Here is an 18,232-nt window from a genome sequence, read left to right as displayed (position 1 = left end):
ATAGTGGCAGAAAAAGACATCTGTACAAATACTAAACAGCTCAACATAATCATAAAAGTTAGCGGCTATGAAGCCAACTTTTTGCAGTATCTCATCTAAATCTAAGTTTTTCCATCAATCTGTGTAAAGATTTAAGTTAATCCATGATCACCAACATGACACTGCCTGTCACAGACATGAGAAAGTATAAACGACTGACATAAAATTGTAAATTTGTGGAGTTTTTGTCAAACTTACCTGGTTTTTTGAAGGGTGCTTTGCTAAATGGATCTGAGGAATCAGACCCAGACATAACCAGGTCCTCTCTGCTTTTCACATTAGATATACCTACAAGACATGACAAAATATCTAACTGCAGCAATTACTTGAATTCCAAACAAAACAAAAAAGTGAAAGACTTGTGTGCAAATGACGTATATAAATATACCTGCCTTCTCTTTCCCCAATGAAAATTTTTATCAAGCAAAAGGTATCAAAATTATAGGTACTACTTCTGCTGTTGTTCAAATGAAAACTGAACTCTTGACCGACTCTTGAGGCAGGTATTCATTAATAAGCACAGATCTTCCTTTTCTTTTTCTTCTCCTGGCCTTTAATAGCTATCCATGACTATCCTGTCATTCTGACTGTACGACACTCTTCATTTAACATATCTTGCTTTCTTGTTTCCGGCAATATCTGAGTACTAACAAGTGTAAACCTACTATGTCAGTATTTGCTCCAATACAAACCCCAATCAATTGGTGTATTTTAATCATTGCACCTAACAGACCGCATATACTCTCTTATAAGACCAGTCCAATTGCAAACTGCAAAGACCCAGATTTGCCATCGCATAATAAGCCAGCAGGTCTGGGTCTATGCAGTTTTGTTAAGAGTAATCAGTACAACAAACAATACCCTGATCTTCAGGTGCATTATGCTATGGCAGATCAGGATCTTTGGTTTTGCAGCTTGAAAGTACATGATACCAGCAAAGTTGCAATTTATGTGTGTATTGAAACTAGCACTTGCTGCTTCCTACATCAGACCTGACAACCATAAAAAGAATTTCTCAGTGTGGCAGTTCATATTTTCCATACGTTAAACCAATTTCAGTAATTACTAATGAAATACTATGTACTCTATTGCTGACATGTAAAGCATGCAGTTGAGAAAAATTCAAAAGTGTTGTCACATGCAGCAAAAACATTTTTAATGTTCCCCTCCACTACAGCTTTATGACATCATGTCCAATTTCAGAAAGTACAATTCCAAACCTCTCAAGGTCAATGACTTCTAGATAAATCTCTCAACTCTATGCAACCTTAATATTTTTTTAAATTCAAGTGACTGAGGGCACACTCTCCTGTCATGAACAATACTCGAACTGACTTGATGTCCAATACATGGATGTTTCCTTTCCTGCATTTTATCCAAACATGGCTAAGTATCTAAAGAATATTTTATGTCAACTTCTGTGCCAATTCTTTTAACCTCTAAAAACACCTTCAACTTCAACATGTTTTCTTTTGCTGGACATCATTTCCAGACCATAATCAAAAGGCATGAACAGAATGGATTGATTTAAGCATCTGAGATACCCCTGTAATGTCAGTCTGCTTCCCTGACCAATGGTACTGAATCAAAAACATTAATGTAAACCTGTATAAGCCAATATCCATAGTTTGCCACATTGATCATATTTTCATATTTTTTAAGTTCATAATTTAAGAGTCATTTCATCAAGCCTAATGGTAAAATCGTAAAGGCCGGCAGGTCTGTATATTATCAATATTAAATTAAAACACATTATAATGACAACGCTATACAGAACAATGTAATGCCTGCACACAACATTGTAATTTACCCGTCCTGTACATGACTTATAAAAACAAAATCTGTTAATAGGAAATTTTGACAAGAATCTTAACAATGACAACATACTGTAATTATTTTATTAGTGTGGGTATCTTTAATTTTCGTTTCCTTCAAATGACAAGATTTTCATGTGTAAAATCATGGATTAGACAAGGCTTCTTATTGTATCCATAAAAAGATCATATTTCATTGGGGCTTTCAATTCATTTATTGTACCAACCATATAATATGGACAAAATGATATAAACACTGCAATTGTCAATTGATTAAAGACTGATAGCTTTTCACAATCTTTTCAAGGCAGGCAAAACAACAGAAAACTGATAATATTTCACTCTCTGTTATGGCAGGCAAAAGAACAGAAAACTGATAATGTATCACTATCTGCTAAGGCAGGCAAAACAATGGAACAATGATAATGTTTCACTATATGTTAAGGCAGGCAAAACAATGGAAAAGTAATGTTTCACATTGCGTTAAGGTTGGCAAAATAACAAAAAACTGATAATGTTTCACTATATGTTAAAGCAGACAAAACTTACTACTATTTGAGCCTCTTCTTATCTTGTCAAACTCTTTTCCAAATATCGCATCCTCTGACTCAACACCAAAGTTGTCATCTTCAAAAGGATTCCATTCATTAACTTCAGCAGACAGAGTCCTACTCATCTCTAGTGGCCTGCAATCACAGTAATTTCAGATAGATATCAAGCATGCATTCTCATTGTAAAGAGTCCACTTTAGTTATTTTTTAAAAAAAATCCCAACATATTCATACCAGGACTTGACAACTCAACTTGCCCAACATCATGAACTAGCTCAAATTTGACTCTGGTAAGCTCAAATTTACAAGGTATTCGTCTACCAGCAAGTCATACAATATTGAGGGGTGGGGGACAGACCATGATTAGTTTGTAATACTTTATGCTCTTACAATTTTAAACTCTGCAATCTCACCAAAGTATATATATCAATACCTTTATTTAGAGTTTACATATACATCTTTATTACATACCTTCCACCAGTTTCTTTCATCTATTGATCCTTTATTTTAGATGATATAAACAGTCTGACATTTCCATCTTATAGTCCATGTCAAGGTCAGTCTCACATTTTCTCAAAAGGTCATGATACATGATAATGTGACTCTTTACTATTCCAAGCGAGTTTTGACATATAAGGAATAAATATTTTTATTTAACTGTACACATACAGTATTAGCCAATTCTTAAGTCCTAACTTAGCTACGGACAGTTCTGAAATGAGCCGAGTCTGCCAACTTTCAACAGACTGTCAAAGATTCATTAGATGCATGTTGCCAATTTTGTGTCTTGATAATAACTGTAAAAAATATAAATTGGACAGGTGTGTTAGGAAATAAATGTCTCTAATGACCAGACACCTAGATTTTGTTAATAGTACAATCAATGTGTATCATTTGCTGATGTTTATGCAATAATTACAGGAGACTGATGCATACTTACTTTTTGGCAAATAATTAAATAGATGAAATTGAGTGTTCTCTAATCATTCTCAAAAGTCATCTCGTCAAAGATTAAATGGATGAAAGTAAGCGTTTTCAAATCATTCATAAAAGTCAACTTGTCAAAGACTGTTTCGATGCATGTCACCAATTTCTAGGAAGTAGAAGCTGGAGAGAGCTGTCACAACAATTTCCAGACAAAAAAGCAAACAAAAAATTCATTGGAATATTTCAGTGATGGACTGGATGGATATTTAAATCTGCATGAGATTTATGTGGATAAGTAGATAAAGAAAAATGTTGCGAGATATTAATATATGATTAAGATCTAATTTATTAGTCTTTAATTTTCAATTCAAAGACTTTTACTCTCTCTATCTCTCCCTCCCTCTCCTTCTCTCTTTATAATCAAGCCATTTCAAAAACTCTTTTTTATTTATCCCTTTATCTATCTTTCCTCAGATAACTATGTCTGTATTCTAACCAATCCATTTATTATCTTCTAAATATCAATTTACAAGTATTAGTTGCATATATTTTATTTGATAGCTTTAATTACTGGTATACGATTTTTAAGGCACAAACAAAAATAACAATGAAAATATTTGCAAAATAGATAAAACCAGATTTCCTTAAAACTTCTCATACTTTCATTCACTTATTTTTTTAACTTTAGGTGTGACATTATGTTGTCATATTTTGGGGCAAGCTCACTTTTATAAAAATTTTAAAGCTCTACATATCTTCCATAAATGGAAAATTACATTTTTGGTAATCTGTAGCTTGACGCTTGTTTTCTTTTGTTGTGATTTAGAGATTTAACATTGCATTATCTGTATTGGACCAATATTTTCTTAGAAGAGCAACCATTATTTTTAGCAAGTGGTTGAAATTGGCCTGAAATCAATTACCCAACTGACACCTGCCTAACAGCCAAGCATAGAGCAGAAATCTGGATGAGTAGGATGCTTTTTTCCTCCCCAACCATGTTAAATGTAAAGTTTGTTTTGTATCTTCACTGACATTCAACTGCACATGGGAAGATTGTTGATTTGCCAAAAGAACTAGAACATTTCTAGGTCAAAACCTCAAGTAAATTTAGAAAAATCAGCTCTTGTATCAACTTTATTTGCTTTACAAATAGATTACAATGGCATGCATTGTGTGAAAGATGGCGAGAATCAGTTGAAACATTTAAAATACTGTCTTGTCACAAGTAATTATTTACTTACAGAAATATCTGCATATTAACTTACATTCTTCCCATGATGTAACAATGAATCAATAATGCTTAAGTCTCATAAATAACAATGACCTAAATCAAGTTTAACACTGTCCAACCAGACCAAAAATAAATAAAATGTTTTTGGTATTCTGTCTTCTTAGCTCCTCCAAGATTTAACTCATACAGATTCTTCCTGTCAAATCTGATCCAATTTTGTTTAGCAATTATTGAAACATCATTTAAAGTTGTTCTATTTTTAATGTCCATACCTGAATGTTGTTCGGCATCATCTGTATCAAACAAAAGCTCTCAATAACAGGATTCTTTCCATCAAATTTAGTTAAATAACATTCAAAGGCTTTAGAGTTGCCTTACATTTTTTCTATATTTAGCAATTACACCCATATCTGATGGTGGGTTGGCATCATTTGCAAGGTTTTGTCAAATTTATTCAAATTCTGTGGATCAGGTCTTGAGAAAAAGCTGTTTAGAGTCTAGAATGAATATTGTTAGCTGCTACAGCGATTTATACTTAATGAATAAGAACAGATACCTTTCTGTAGCAAACTAGACCAAAACTCCTTAGCTTTTGACCATATCACAAGGCATTCATCAGATGAATGATGTCTGGACTGGAGTCACATAATCAACTAAATGTTCATCAAGGACAAAATCCTTCCGTACAAAGGCGGAAGTTCCAATCCAGAATCATGGTTCAACATTGGCTCCCTGTCCATGATTCAATTTCAACAGATTCCTTTATTTTTCTCCCTAGGGTATTATTCTCTCTACCAAGTACTCTGGTGTTCCAAGGAGACAGTATGCCCCGATTCTTTGCAATGTTCACCAACTGCCGTCAGGGATTCTCTGTTGGTGTATAAGCGTTATTTAGCTCTTGTTTCATGGCATTTAGTGGTCTCCCCAATGTAGTCTATTTCACAATTATCACAATGGAGTTTATAGATGAGCAAGCACTTACTCAAAGGAGTGTACAAAGATTGAATGGATGGTGGTAGAGGTCGTGTGGATCACTTATGATGGAGCTAATGTGATCCATAAACCCTTTAACAGAAAGGTATCTATTGTCCAAACTGTTTAGAGGTTTTCTATTTTTAGTACTGACTGCCATACTGGATAACAGATAAGCATACAATGAACAAATCTGGAAGGCACTGATGCTGGAATGATACCTGCAAAATCATGTGCATATTGGCCTTTCTGATTTTATGAAAAGGTTGCAAATAACAATTATAAACAGACCATGCACAACAAATGAACAACTATACTATAAGCTTGCTTGGCATTATGGGTAGGTGAACTTTAAACTTTCCTTGTTTTGATATTAAACCATATTTACCATATATATTGGGACATGATAAAATAATTATTTTTTTCCTGTCCCAGAACTTATGCTGAAACTTTTTTCACCTAGGTAATATGTCCCAACACTTAAGAAACTAAATAAATCTGTATTGAATTTATGCCCCCCCCCCCACACACACATTCCAATAAAATAGATTAAATGCTTATCTGATAATAAAAAGAATGAAACTAACTTCTTATTATCATTTATTCTTTCCTTTTTATTCATCATGAGCATTAAAGAATAAAATATATCCACAAACACCATATACTAGCATGTAGTGTAGGCTTCCATACTGTAGCGTGTATTGCTTATGTCTGATAACACACAACACATTGTTCATTGACATGACCATAGAGAAACGAATCATGTTTGGTTGTGCTCAAAGGTTTGAATATGTTATCCGAATGAAAACTGGATCCAACAAAATCAACAGATATGTGGAAGACAACTGCCATTCACGCAAGGCAGAGTATTAGGTGCAGAATAACCAAGGTTGAATTATATCCGGGTCAACTATAGGACAGTATATCGCAAATAAAAATCATTATTTGAAATATTGGTAGTGAATAAACACAACTGGCAAGTGAGCAGTAAACTCATTATTTGAACTTACCAACAGGACATCAAAGACAAAGGTTATTTTTATTACAAAGCAAGCCAACCTCGACAGCCAACTTTGGATGCTTTGAAGCTGTTTTTTTTTAATAAGGATATCAATACAAAGCTTGTTTTAATGCAAAGCAAGCTGATCTCAGATGCCAACTTTGAATTCTTTTAAGTGTGCCAATTTTTTTCTTTTGATTTTTTTTTAATATACAAAGACAACTGAGATATGAAAGCAAATTTTGATTCCTTTTCACTGGTATTCACATGAATTTTGAAAATAAAATCAAACAATGAAACAAATTTTAAAGTGACATAATATAGTGTTTCATGCACGGACATCGATGACCCCACGTTGCCAAGAAGATTTGGAGAAAATAAAATCATTTGATGAATTTGTGAAGGCCAGAAGAGAAGCAGATGATTTTGCAAACTTTTAGATGAAATTCTAATGTACTTTCATCTCATTCCTGGATGTACTAACGATAAGATGGGGATCAAAAGTGTGAGAATTAGCATGACTGGTACAGATTTGTAAAAATCTGACTTTAGTCCTTGCAGTTTCTCTTTTAGGTGATATGTTGCCTCTAACAATAATTTTTCACAGTATGAGAAAGCTGAAACAAATATTCATAAACCAAAAAAATGGATCATAAGTGTGCAGGAGAAAGGTTGTTTTGATGAGATGATGCTCCAGTAAATTAAAGAGTTTTATCTCAAGTTTTATATTTTCTTTAATAAAATTTCAGTTGGAATGCATTTTCTGACATGTAATTTTCAAATGATTTAAAAGGTGTCCAACAACTTATGACTCAAGAAAATGATGTTCCCAGAACATACAGTGCACAAAAAAATTACTTACGCAATTAATTTGTGGCGTACCAACAAATACAGTGTCCCAACATATATGGTAAATTGTGGTACACAAATATCAAGAATATTCACTCAAATTGTCTTTATATTTTGTACAAAATTTCCAAGTATACTTGTTTAAATATATCATCCCCATGTCAGAAGATACAGTAGATTGTGCAACTGTAAAGCTCCATTTATCTTTTGTATGACCAGATGAAAACTAGAGTTGCTTGCATGGTATATCCCCATGCTTTTATTAAATGTTCCCACCACTTACTCTGGCCTCACAAATTCTCTCCGAAGAGTGTGATGATGTAGGTTGTAACCCAAAATTCCCAATATATGTGTTCTACTACTTTGACTGCAGGTACATGATCCAACAATAATTAAAATGTCACCGCAATTCCAATTTTTGCATATTTTACTTCTATTCTTCCAAAGGGCATGAAGGGTGGGTAAAAAAAAGTATATATATATATATATATATATATATATATATATATATATATATATATATATATATATATATCACTCTTGCTGATGGTTACCACATGGCAACCTGTGTACTCATTTACCTCCAGGTGATATCAGAGGAGACAAGAGTTAAGGACAGAAAAAAAACACAAATATAAGGATGGAAGGTATCAAAATATCCCACAACCAAAGTATAGGGATAAAGAAGTTGTGATTTATATTAACTGTGGGTAAGTAACTGCCTAGATATACGAGTTTGACAGAAATTATGTAAGACAAAGAGTCTCAAGCAAATAACTGATTTCGTCTCACTGAGGGTTACAGCTTGGATGATGTACCTAGTAGGCATTGCAACTACAAATCTTTTCAAAGAGTTGAGAACATCCATTAGGCCATGCTCCTAGCATCAGGCTTTATACTATTTTCATTCAAGAATCAGGGAGTGCAGATGAAAATTTACACCAATAATCTTGTTTTCATTAGGAAATCTTGCAATTTCGTTTTTTCTCAGTAAATACAATTCAACAAAAAAATAACAAATTCAGAGTAGAAATCTTTCAAAGATGAGTTCAGAATTGTGCATGTGTTCTGACCTGGGAGAGGTGATGGGACTTGTTGTAGCTGACTTAGATTTGTGGTCAAATGTTTCTGTTGACAGCAAGTTGCTGGTCCCATGGTATGCCCTGAAATGGCACAAACATGCTGAATATATCCAAGTATTCTACTACAATTAGAATACAAAGGTGACAATATATTGTATTGTAAACTTTTCTCTCAATGGTTCTATTTACAAACTACAAAGACCAATTGGCAATGTGTAGCTTCTTTTGATGTTTAAAATCTGCCTTTAAAACAACATTCTACAATAAATTTACCTGAACAAAAGAAAAACATGTAATGGTAACTTAAATCTCTCTATATTTTTCTGAATAGAACTATCATTTTCACACCCTTCTAATTCAAAGAATTTTCCGATTCATTATGCATCAACATATTATTACAAAATCTAACAAGTAAACACGAATATGTTGCCAACAGAAGCCCATCTGGAGTAGCTGACAATATACAGACAGGTATAAAAGAAAATATTAGAGACATTCAGACCTGAAAATTAGGTCACAGTGACCTATGTGTGGTAATGATGAGTTACTCTCCTTGAGATGCAACCACAACACAATTTTCAGGAGTCTATGTAAAATTGGGCCAAAAATATCAAAAGTATAAAAAAACAGATAATACAAAAGTCAGTCAAGCGTAAAATATAGATTACAATTACTTGGTGCATCTACATGACAATTTTCATAAGTGTAAGTAAGAATGATTTGAAGATATTGAGACTGTAAAGAACAAATAACTAAAATAAAAGTCATTCAAGCATATCTTAACATTGATGTAGTTTTGGTAGGGTTAACTTATTCTCATTATGATGCATCCACATGCCAAAATACAAAGTCAGTCAAGGAGGAAAATTGGGTCAAATCAAAAGTAGTTTTGGCAGTGCTGAGTTACATTTATTAAGATATATCCACATGTCAATTTCATTAGCATACATGAAACAGGTTACGAGATATTGATGATGTAATGTAAGGACAGCTGAAGAATGAGAATTTAATAACAATTTTGGAATGGTTTATAATTACTTCCTTTGTGATGCATGTATTGTACAGTATTTAAAGGCACATTAGCACAACCTTGACTATGTAGTGACAAGTCTATCTAAATCAAGGCACACAAAACAATGATGATTGCAAAATTGGGTAAAATCCTTAAATTAGAAATATATTTAATATAACCCTGAATCTTTTAAAATGTCCAAGACTTCAGCATAGATGTGATTACAGGAAATATCCAAAGGCAAAAAGCATGCCTCCATTTGTCCCTCATAGAAACATCATGGAGACAAATGGCCTATTCTACATCCATTAGCCCAAAATGGATTTCTAAGATGCAAACATATACCCATTTTCATGTGTTGGTGAAATTGGATCCAAGATATTAACAAACAGAATGTGCTTGAATACTGGGATACAATGACCAAGTTTCTGTATGGTTTTTTTACTTTCATCAAGATGCATACACTTAACACTTTCAAGCGAACCTGAAAAAACAAAGCATGCAAAATAAGTCAGTGACCTAGTGTTAGTATGGATGAGTTACCATGCTAAGATGCAACAACATACCATTTCTCTCTCCCTTCCTACCTTCAATTTTTGGGGGCATAAATTGTGTATGAAATCATATTAAGTATGTGCTGCTACCCGTGTAAATTTTGACATGCTTGTAGGAGATGAGTTTATAATACGTTGAGTAAACTTGTGGCCTGACAAAATTTATGGCAATAAAACATGTTTAGAAACAAGCAAGAATAGCTTTAAACTGCAAAGTGATAACAATAAGAACAAACATGGCTGCAGTATCGATTTTCTTTATTTAACCCTAAAAGTGCTGCACAATTGTTTACTCAAAGATCCCTAAGTGATGAAGTATTTGAGAAAAAAATGAAAAGCAGAATCAACTGTATTATTGTTGTGTCTATAAATTAATTTGGACTAAAGTGTTCATCAAAAATAACATTTGTGGAAACAGAGACTTGAATTTAAAGTAACATTTCAAATAAGGATATGTTCTTGGATTATATTATTGTGAAGAAAAAATAAGACTGTTGGCACATCACCACTACATGGACCACCACAGGCACATCAACACTTCCAGCATTGGACTTAATTTGGATTTCCATTAAAGTTATTCAGAGCTGTGTCTGAAACTTTAGGATTATTTGGAATTTAATTCACGATGTCATAAGTTCTTTATTTTACATTTTCAATTTGCTTTCTAGGGAAATAAATAATTGGTTGAATTTTACAAAGCTTTTTGCTTCACACTCATTTCTATTCCTTATTTTAAGATTAGAGTTTTATTAACATGTCCATAAAAGTACTCTATTCATTCATAGCTCAGCCATGTATATTTAAGTCTGCTACAAATTCATATCCAAGTTTTGAAAATCACAGGTGAAAAATAGGTAACAGTTAATGAGCATCCAGTCAAGGACACCACAAGCACATTTACACCCCTTAATGTCTTTAAAAAATGTTCACAATGCTTTGCAGTTTTCTTGTTATTTATTCTTGTGTATGTTTGTCACCTAATGTCCACTTTCAAGCATACAAAGAAAGTCACCTGTCAAATTCATTACCTGTGCTGGTGTTACTTGCTTGGAAAATTAAGAAATATATCCCAACTCATTTATTTTTCTTTTGTTGGTTGAAGTATGGAGTTGACATCACATACTCAGCTCTCCAATAAAACTCAAAATCAGATTTAGGCACCAAACCCACAGCCATAATCAATGCAAAAAAATAAATTAAGTGAGTTACAATTCATCAGGTGTGACAGGCTTCCATTTTGTCATCCAGCTGTTATCAATCAAGTTTGAGCTATTATTCATTCTCTGCTTTGCATTAGGATTTATTTCATCCATGATCAGATACAAAAAAATTATAATAAAAAAAATCACCTTAAATGGTCTTTAGGCTTCATATTCTCCACTGATACATTTAATTTTGAAATACTGCTGAACAGGGTGATGCTTAGCATGCCATCAGTTTTTGCCCATCCAGAATGTACATCAGACTCATATTCAACATCTTTTTCAGGCTCAAAAGCGCTCACTGGCATTTCCAGTAACACTTTCCCAGCTCTAATAATTTCATATGTTTCAAAACTTTCAAAATCATTATCATTGCTATTTGAGGATATTTAACATATCCAATCATATTCACAATTAGATTCGTCAGTAAGCAAGAAGTTATGGAATACTCACCAGAAGTAGAATAAACAGGGGTTGCATTGGGAAGTGAACAATAAATTGTGATTGAATAAGCACAACATTCAAACAGGAGAAAATAAATCCTACAACACTAGCCTAACAAAACTAATTTTTTATAAGTCTTACTCTGTAATTTGTCATAATACAAATGCATAAAATAGTGCATCATTAGTAACTGTACTTCAAACTATTTTACAGATGTGTTATTCACTGGGATTAAGCATGCATGGATAAAATGAGACATGCTTCAATTAGATTTAAATTCTTGGACAGCAGATTCACTTAGTTAGTATAATTTATCATTCTTTCTTTAATTTTAACAACGATTGAGTACCTTATGCATTTTCTCATTTCTTACTGTCTTGCAGTGATTAGAAATTACAACTACCTGATAAATGTATAAATATCAATGAAAAACAAAATGCTTCATAAGTCTTTTTCTTTTGTTCAAATGATTAAAATAAAACTAACATGCAAAAGCCACAATATTAATACCACATTACAGAAATGACGTTGATTTATCAAACAGCTTTGTTGATTTCTAGGGATGAAACAGTAAGAAAACAGAGGAGGGGAGGGGAGGGGATGGGATGGGGGCTTCTTTATCATCTGTGGCTAATTGTTCACTAGGCCTTTAAATCTGATTTGGGCAACAATGAAATCCACAAAATTTGGTACCCCATTAAAAATTTTAACAGAGGAGTCTTAATTTTCACAAACCACATGTGCTTCATCACATGGTTTTGATGATGTGCTAGCAAAAAGTTACACTCAACAAACAAAGCATACTTGTAGACCACTAATTATTGCATCTTTGATTATAATACTGATTAACACTGTATGAAACTGTTTAAAATAGGATAGATGTTTACCTGAATGCACTGTCCTTTCCGCCCATGGTGTAAGATGAAGTATCACTAACATTCCTCCTGTGGCCTTTGCTACTGTTCTTTGGAGAAGACGGAGGTGTCAATGATATCAGCGGTTGAACATCTCCCTGTCAATCAATTTTGTACGTTTATAACTGATAACATACGTATCATCAATATGCAATATTATAACTATGAACTCCTTACAATAACGCTATAATATCTCTGAAACCGATTGCATGCGAGCTGCTCAATGTTCCAAGTAATATAAGTGCTAACTGCCAAAGATAAATGTTTTGAAGATATAATTTCAAACATCACTTATAATATTGAGAAATCAATATACAATATGGGAGACCTGTACTATAGTGTACAGTACTTGCTCAGTACTTATCATGCTTAGTGTCACTTATACCCTTGTTTATTCCTAAACATTTCAGATGCAGATTTTTCTTTATTCAATGTTCTACATTCACAATTTAATTTACTTTCTTTTATGTGTTCAGGATTTATCATTTTCCAATGATATAAGTGATCCTACCACATAATGCAACCTATATTAAACATGCCTATGAAACAAAACTAAGAGATGTACTTCTTTCAGCATAGTTAAAATCATCAATGTACATATGGTGACACCATGATGGTCACTATAAATGTGAGTGATTAGCTAAACACTATTTTCATTCTTTTAAAACTGGTTCCACATTTTATTATTATGTATTTAAATTTCCATGCAGAAACTGTAATTACTGATGATTTTTTACAAGTTGTATGCAATACTGCATAAACTCACAATGGTAAACTAAACAAAACAAAACCAGAGAAGTTACTGCTAAATATGGTTACAACTTTGTGCTAATTCTCACTGCTTGTCTTCATCTGACGAAATATTACTTATCTAAAATGGGTAGAAATTATAAGAAAATAGAGGAAAGTCAAATATATTTTTTGATTTTTTAAACAAGTTGCATTAATTTGTAACATTTCTGTTTAAAAATTCATAATGATAACCCCTTAACAAACATGAAGTCTTTTTTTCTAAATAATGTTACAATTGATAAAGTTGATATTAGTGTATGTAAGAAGAAGTAGCTGTAACATGATTTTCAAGATGGCCACCATTGAGGTCATACTGGGTGTCAGACTGGCATTAGTTTCATTTCGGTCCAACTAGATGATATAGAAAGGCAATCTGTTTTGAGTAATGATAGCAAGATTTTCAAGATGCCTGCCAAGACACCCTTGCTAGAGCTCAGTTGATTGGTTGATTTGTTTTTAACAGCACTTTCAACATATTATTGTCACCAGTATATCACAGAAATGATAGCTAAGTAGCTTTCCCCAGGACACAACAAGTCAGCTATCATGGAAAGTCAGATTGGCACCATTTCCATTTAGTATCAACTAGACATAATACAAAGTCTTTTAATAAAACCCTATGTTGTTACTACCATTGATTCAAGAGTAGTAATAAGACGGTCACCATGGTGCGTGATATTCATTCAAGACCAACCAGACTTTAGGATGAATGTACATATAAAGTTTCATCGCAATCCTCCTTGTAGTTTCTTAAACGCAGTAATTACAAACATGTGCCAATGGATGGAAAACATTAAAACCAGTCATGGTATAAGCTCTTCTGGCCTATGACAAGTAGATCCAAAAACTGCAAGTATAAGCAAACATGCTAAACTGTGAATGACATGGAAATAAATACAGCAATGTAATTGAATGTGACGTAGTAAAAGTGATCACTTACATTTCTACTGGGTCTGGTTTTAGGTTTAGGAGGAGGGGCTGGTGGTTTTCTGTGTTCTTTGTCTTGGAATGTTTCAGCATTTTGAATCACAGCATTGTTACTCTGATTAACATTGGTTATATCACTGTTATTGAATGCTATTAGGTCTATGGTTTGTTGCCCACTCCTCTCCAGCTGTGCAAACTCAGACAAGAAAGCATCCTGTCCAATATCACGAGCTCCATTACCATAAAGAACCTGTCCCTGACTAGATATAGCATGAAAAGAATTTGAACTGTGGAGAGGGCCCAATGCTGGAGTGGGCTGTTGAGGAAGCATCTGCTGCTGCTGATAATGTTGTAGTTGTTGTGGCTGCTGGATATGAAACTGCTGACTTTGTAAACTATACAACTGTTGTTGTTGCTGCTGCTGTTGTTGATATTGATGCATTTGTTGTTGATGCAATGCCTGTAAATACTGTTGTTGCTGCAGCATTTGCTGATGAGCATAATACTTCTGCTGGCCATATACTTGTTGGGACTGTTGACCATAATAAACTTGGGCAGCTTGGTTGAAAAGTGGTTGTTGATTAGCTGCTGTCCCAGGTTGTTGGGACAGTGCCTGATTGTACAGCAGTTGCTGTTGGGATGGGATAGGCTGTTGCTGAACCTCAATATTCTGTAATGGGGATTGGGCTGACTGTTGTACTGTAACTGGAATTTGAGGTTGCTCTAAAAGAGATAAATACAACATATAGTAATTCCATGTTCAATACAAATCAAGATCTCCATTAAAATGAAAGATAATAACAACTAAACATCCACTAACAGCTTAGCTTTAAAGTAGCTGAATTCACCATTTTCACCATTTTTTCCCTCCATGACATTCATTGAAAGTATTCAGCATGTGGCCATGACAACCATAATTTCAAAACATTACCATCGCAAGAAATGTATTCCTTCCTCGTATATATTGAATATAACATTAACCTATTTTAAATTAAATTCTAGTACAAACTTTACTGCTTAACAATTATATGAAAAGGTTTTACAGTATGTCTTAACACAAGTAAGTTACAAACTGAATCTCTGAAATACTGTTTTATAAGTTTGTCACATACTATGACACATTTATCTCAACTATCAGACTGCAAAAACTGTATGCGTCATGTGATACCAAAACTCCTGATACCTGGAATCCAACACTAGAGGAATCTATTAAAGCTGGAGATTTTGTTGAGATGTTTTAGGTATCATCTTGCAGACAAGACAATTATGAAGCTACAACTATATATCCTTAATCAAAACTAATGGCTTCTTTCTCTCCTCAGTTTAAAGATATTGATGAAATGAGAAAATAGTTTCATCTAACATGTATACAGCATTTGTACAGTTAGTCTAACCTTTCTACAAAATATTTGTATGCAATAAATTGTTAAATAAGGTAAGAACTTTAAGATCACACATTCCATAAATTCCTTACCTCCAACTGGAGTGACAGAGTTACTTGTTGAAGGCCGCTTGCGTGGAGCTACAGAGGTCTGAACAGGAAGACTCAAGGTGTTGACCTGTGGTAATGCCTGACCCTTTGGGCGCTGTCTTGGGGCCACAGAGGTGCTCTCAATTGTGGGGGCTGTCACAGTTCTAAAATAATTTTAAAAAAACTAATTTCTATGTGACTGACTAGATGTAACAAGAAGTACTTGGAGCTGTGTACTTGTCTAATCCAAATCAGAGCAAAATTACTGAGTATCTTAGGTTTTTAAAGATGGGGAGTCAAAGTTAAAAGAACTTTGGCATTCTGGGACCATGACTCCTCTAAATGATGCTGCGGAATAATTTGAAAGCAACTTCTTCAAGGTCTCATCAATACGAACAACATCCCATGTAAAAGATACGAAGCTGATTGGCAAGAGTCATAAATCTGTCCAAAATGAAGTAAAGGATGCAAAACACCAACAAGTTTATGAAACATCAAATTTCTTCAGAATATGCTGCAAGGACCTTAAGCTATCCTAAATATTAAGCAACATCCCATGTAAAGATATGAAGCTAATTGACCAAGGCCCACAACTATATCCAAAATGGATTATATGAAATAAAACACATGAAAGGCACAACTAGGTCTAAGAGAATAATAGAATCTATGTTGAGGTTTTGAACAAGACAAGAAAATCCCAGTAAAGGGTTTACATTATTTGTCACCCCACAAGGATCTGCCAAGGGGGAGGGGAGACAAAAAAATTTAACCCCATGACTGGGATTTCTTTGTCTCAGTACAAAAACAGACACAAATTAGTTTTCTTACCCAATTTATTTCCATTTAAATTAAAATAACCCTCCACTCTGCAATATAGTTAACAGATTCAAGATTCAAAACACAGCATTCATCAGGTACTATTATTGCCTCTCACTCTGGATAATGGTCATCAGGTTTTGCACTCTTTTATGAAAATCCAAATAATTATCTAAGTAGAATCTAGCTATATATACTGTTCTTAGAAGAGAAACAAATAATCAAGAAAGAAAAAAACTTATAACTGTTATGGACGACAAGTATTGTATCATTAGTGTCTAGAGCCATGTGGGGGCCCCGAGTGGCCGAGTGGTCTAAAGCGCTCTTCGTTACGGATCACTGCCATCTCACCTCTGTCTGCGGCGGTTCGAGTCTAAGATTCAGCCAATGTGGGCATGTGAGAAAGCTTGCCAGTAGCTTCTCGTGGGTCGGTGGTTCTTTCCAGGCTTTTCCGGGTTCTTCCTCCACCATTAATACTGGCCGCCATGTATAGCCTATCGTGCTGAAAAATGGCGTTAAACCCCACAACAACAGAGCCATGTGCATTTATTATGAAAAAGCAAAAATTAATATGATTAAGTTAATGAGGGCAATTGGGTACCCAGTCGACTCTAAGTACTCAAGTTCTATGCATGAGAAAATAGAAACATAAAATCATTTGATATCATTACTATATTATTACATATAATCAATGGATGTCATGTGAAAATAACAGTAAGAAATTAATATCTTTCATGCAGATAACTTTTAACTTTCATCAGTTCACATCTAGAAACAGTTCTATGGTAGGCAATGGTATGATAAAGTACACAGCTCAGTGTAAAGAAGTGTGTAATAAATGTGAGAAGATTAAAAATGCATGATATTCTTGAATATTTTCTGTCTTGGAAATATGGAAGTGTTGCTCTTAATGGCAAAATGATTCACTACATGGAAATCTTGTGGAATAGCATGTTAACCACTCTGCATGAATTTTTATTTGTTTACAATGTTTGATTCAACCAGGGCAGGTTGTAAGTGTTTGACAAAGTTTGAAGAATTAGATACTTTTAGATACATTTAATGATGCTAACCTGAAAATTTACTAAGTTACAGATATCATAAAAATTTGCCATGCTGTGTGTACTTTCTAGCATAACACCAAATAACTCAACTTCTTGTGCATGTGTAGGTCTCTCTCAAAATGTTTTGTATTGAGTGTTATAGAAGTTAGAGAGACTTTAAGCTGCTTTATGAGCAAATTTCTTATTGTTATATATCTCTTTTTGTTGTTTGATTTTTTAACAATTCCATCAGGCACAGCAAAAAACAACAGTTGTTATTGCACAAGGACACATGACTGACGACCTTTCTGTGACAATCAGACTGAGATAAGAAAAGTAAGGTTAGCAAAACAGCAAGATTTCTGAATCTCATGGGATTTTTTAAACAAACTCTGTCTGAAAATGTATATGTGAAATGGTTAAAAGGCTGAGTACACATGACAGAGAATAAATTATTTTAGCTTCATCATCTACAGTGTGAAGAAAATCCAGCAAGGGGTTCATCAATAAACATCAAATGTAACTAAAACTTTAATGCATCTATTTCTATGAAGGGGCAAGTGAGCTTACTGAATTTAGTGAATTTGCC

At 33.7% G+C, this 18,232-nt stretch overlaps 1 protein-coding gene across 1 annotated transcript in view; it reads right to left on the bottom strand.

The window, feature by feature from the left end:
* The window catches only part of LOC149805993 (uncharacterized), a 120,191-nt gene that overhangs the window by 60,825 nt on the left and 41,134 nt on the right, over positions 1-18,232 (bottom strand). Inside the window, exons 10-15 of the mRNA XM_089950802.1 lie at positions 15,788-15,948; positions 14,327-15,036; positions 12,568-12,692; positions 8,460-8,549; positions 2,403-2,539; positions 238-327 (exon numbers count right to left, since the gene is read on the bottom strand). Coding sequence (XP_089806928.1) covers positions 238-327; positions 2,403-2,539; positions 8,460-8,549; positions 12,568-12,692; positions 14,327-15,036; positions 15,788-15,948 — 1,313 coding nt within the window. The remainder of the gene's footprint in view (positions 1-237; positions 328-2,402; positions 2,540-8,459; positions 8,550-12,567; positions 12,693-14,326; positions 15,037-15,787; positions 15,949-18,232) is intronic.

The sequence above is a fragment of the Sinohyriopsis cumingii genome, chromosome 2 (assembly GCF_028554795.1).
Source record: "Sinohyriopsis cumingii isolate HCF-2022 chromosome 2, ASM2855479v2, whole genome shotgun sequence".
NCBI lineage: Eukaryota > Metazoa > Mollusca > Bivalvia > Unionida > Unionidae > Sinohyriopsis > Sinohyriopsis cumingii.
Note: the sequence above shows the minus strand (reverse complement) of the source record. Positions and strands in the feature narration are given on the sequence as shown.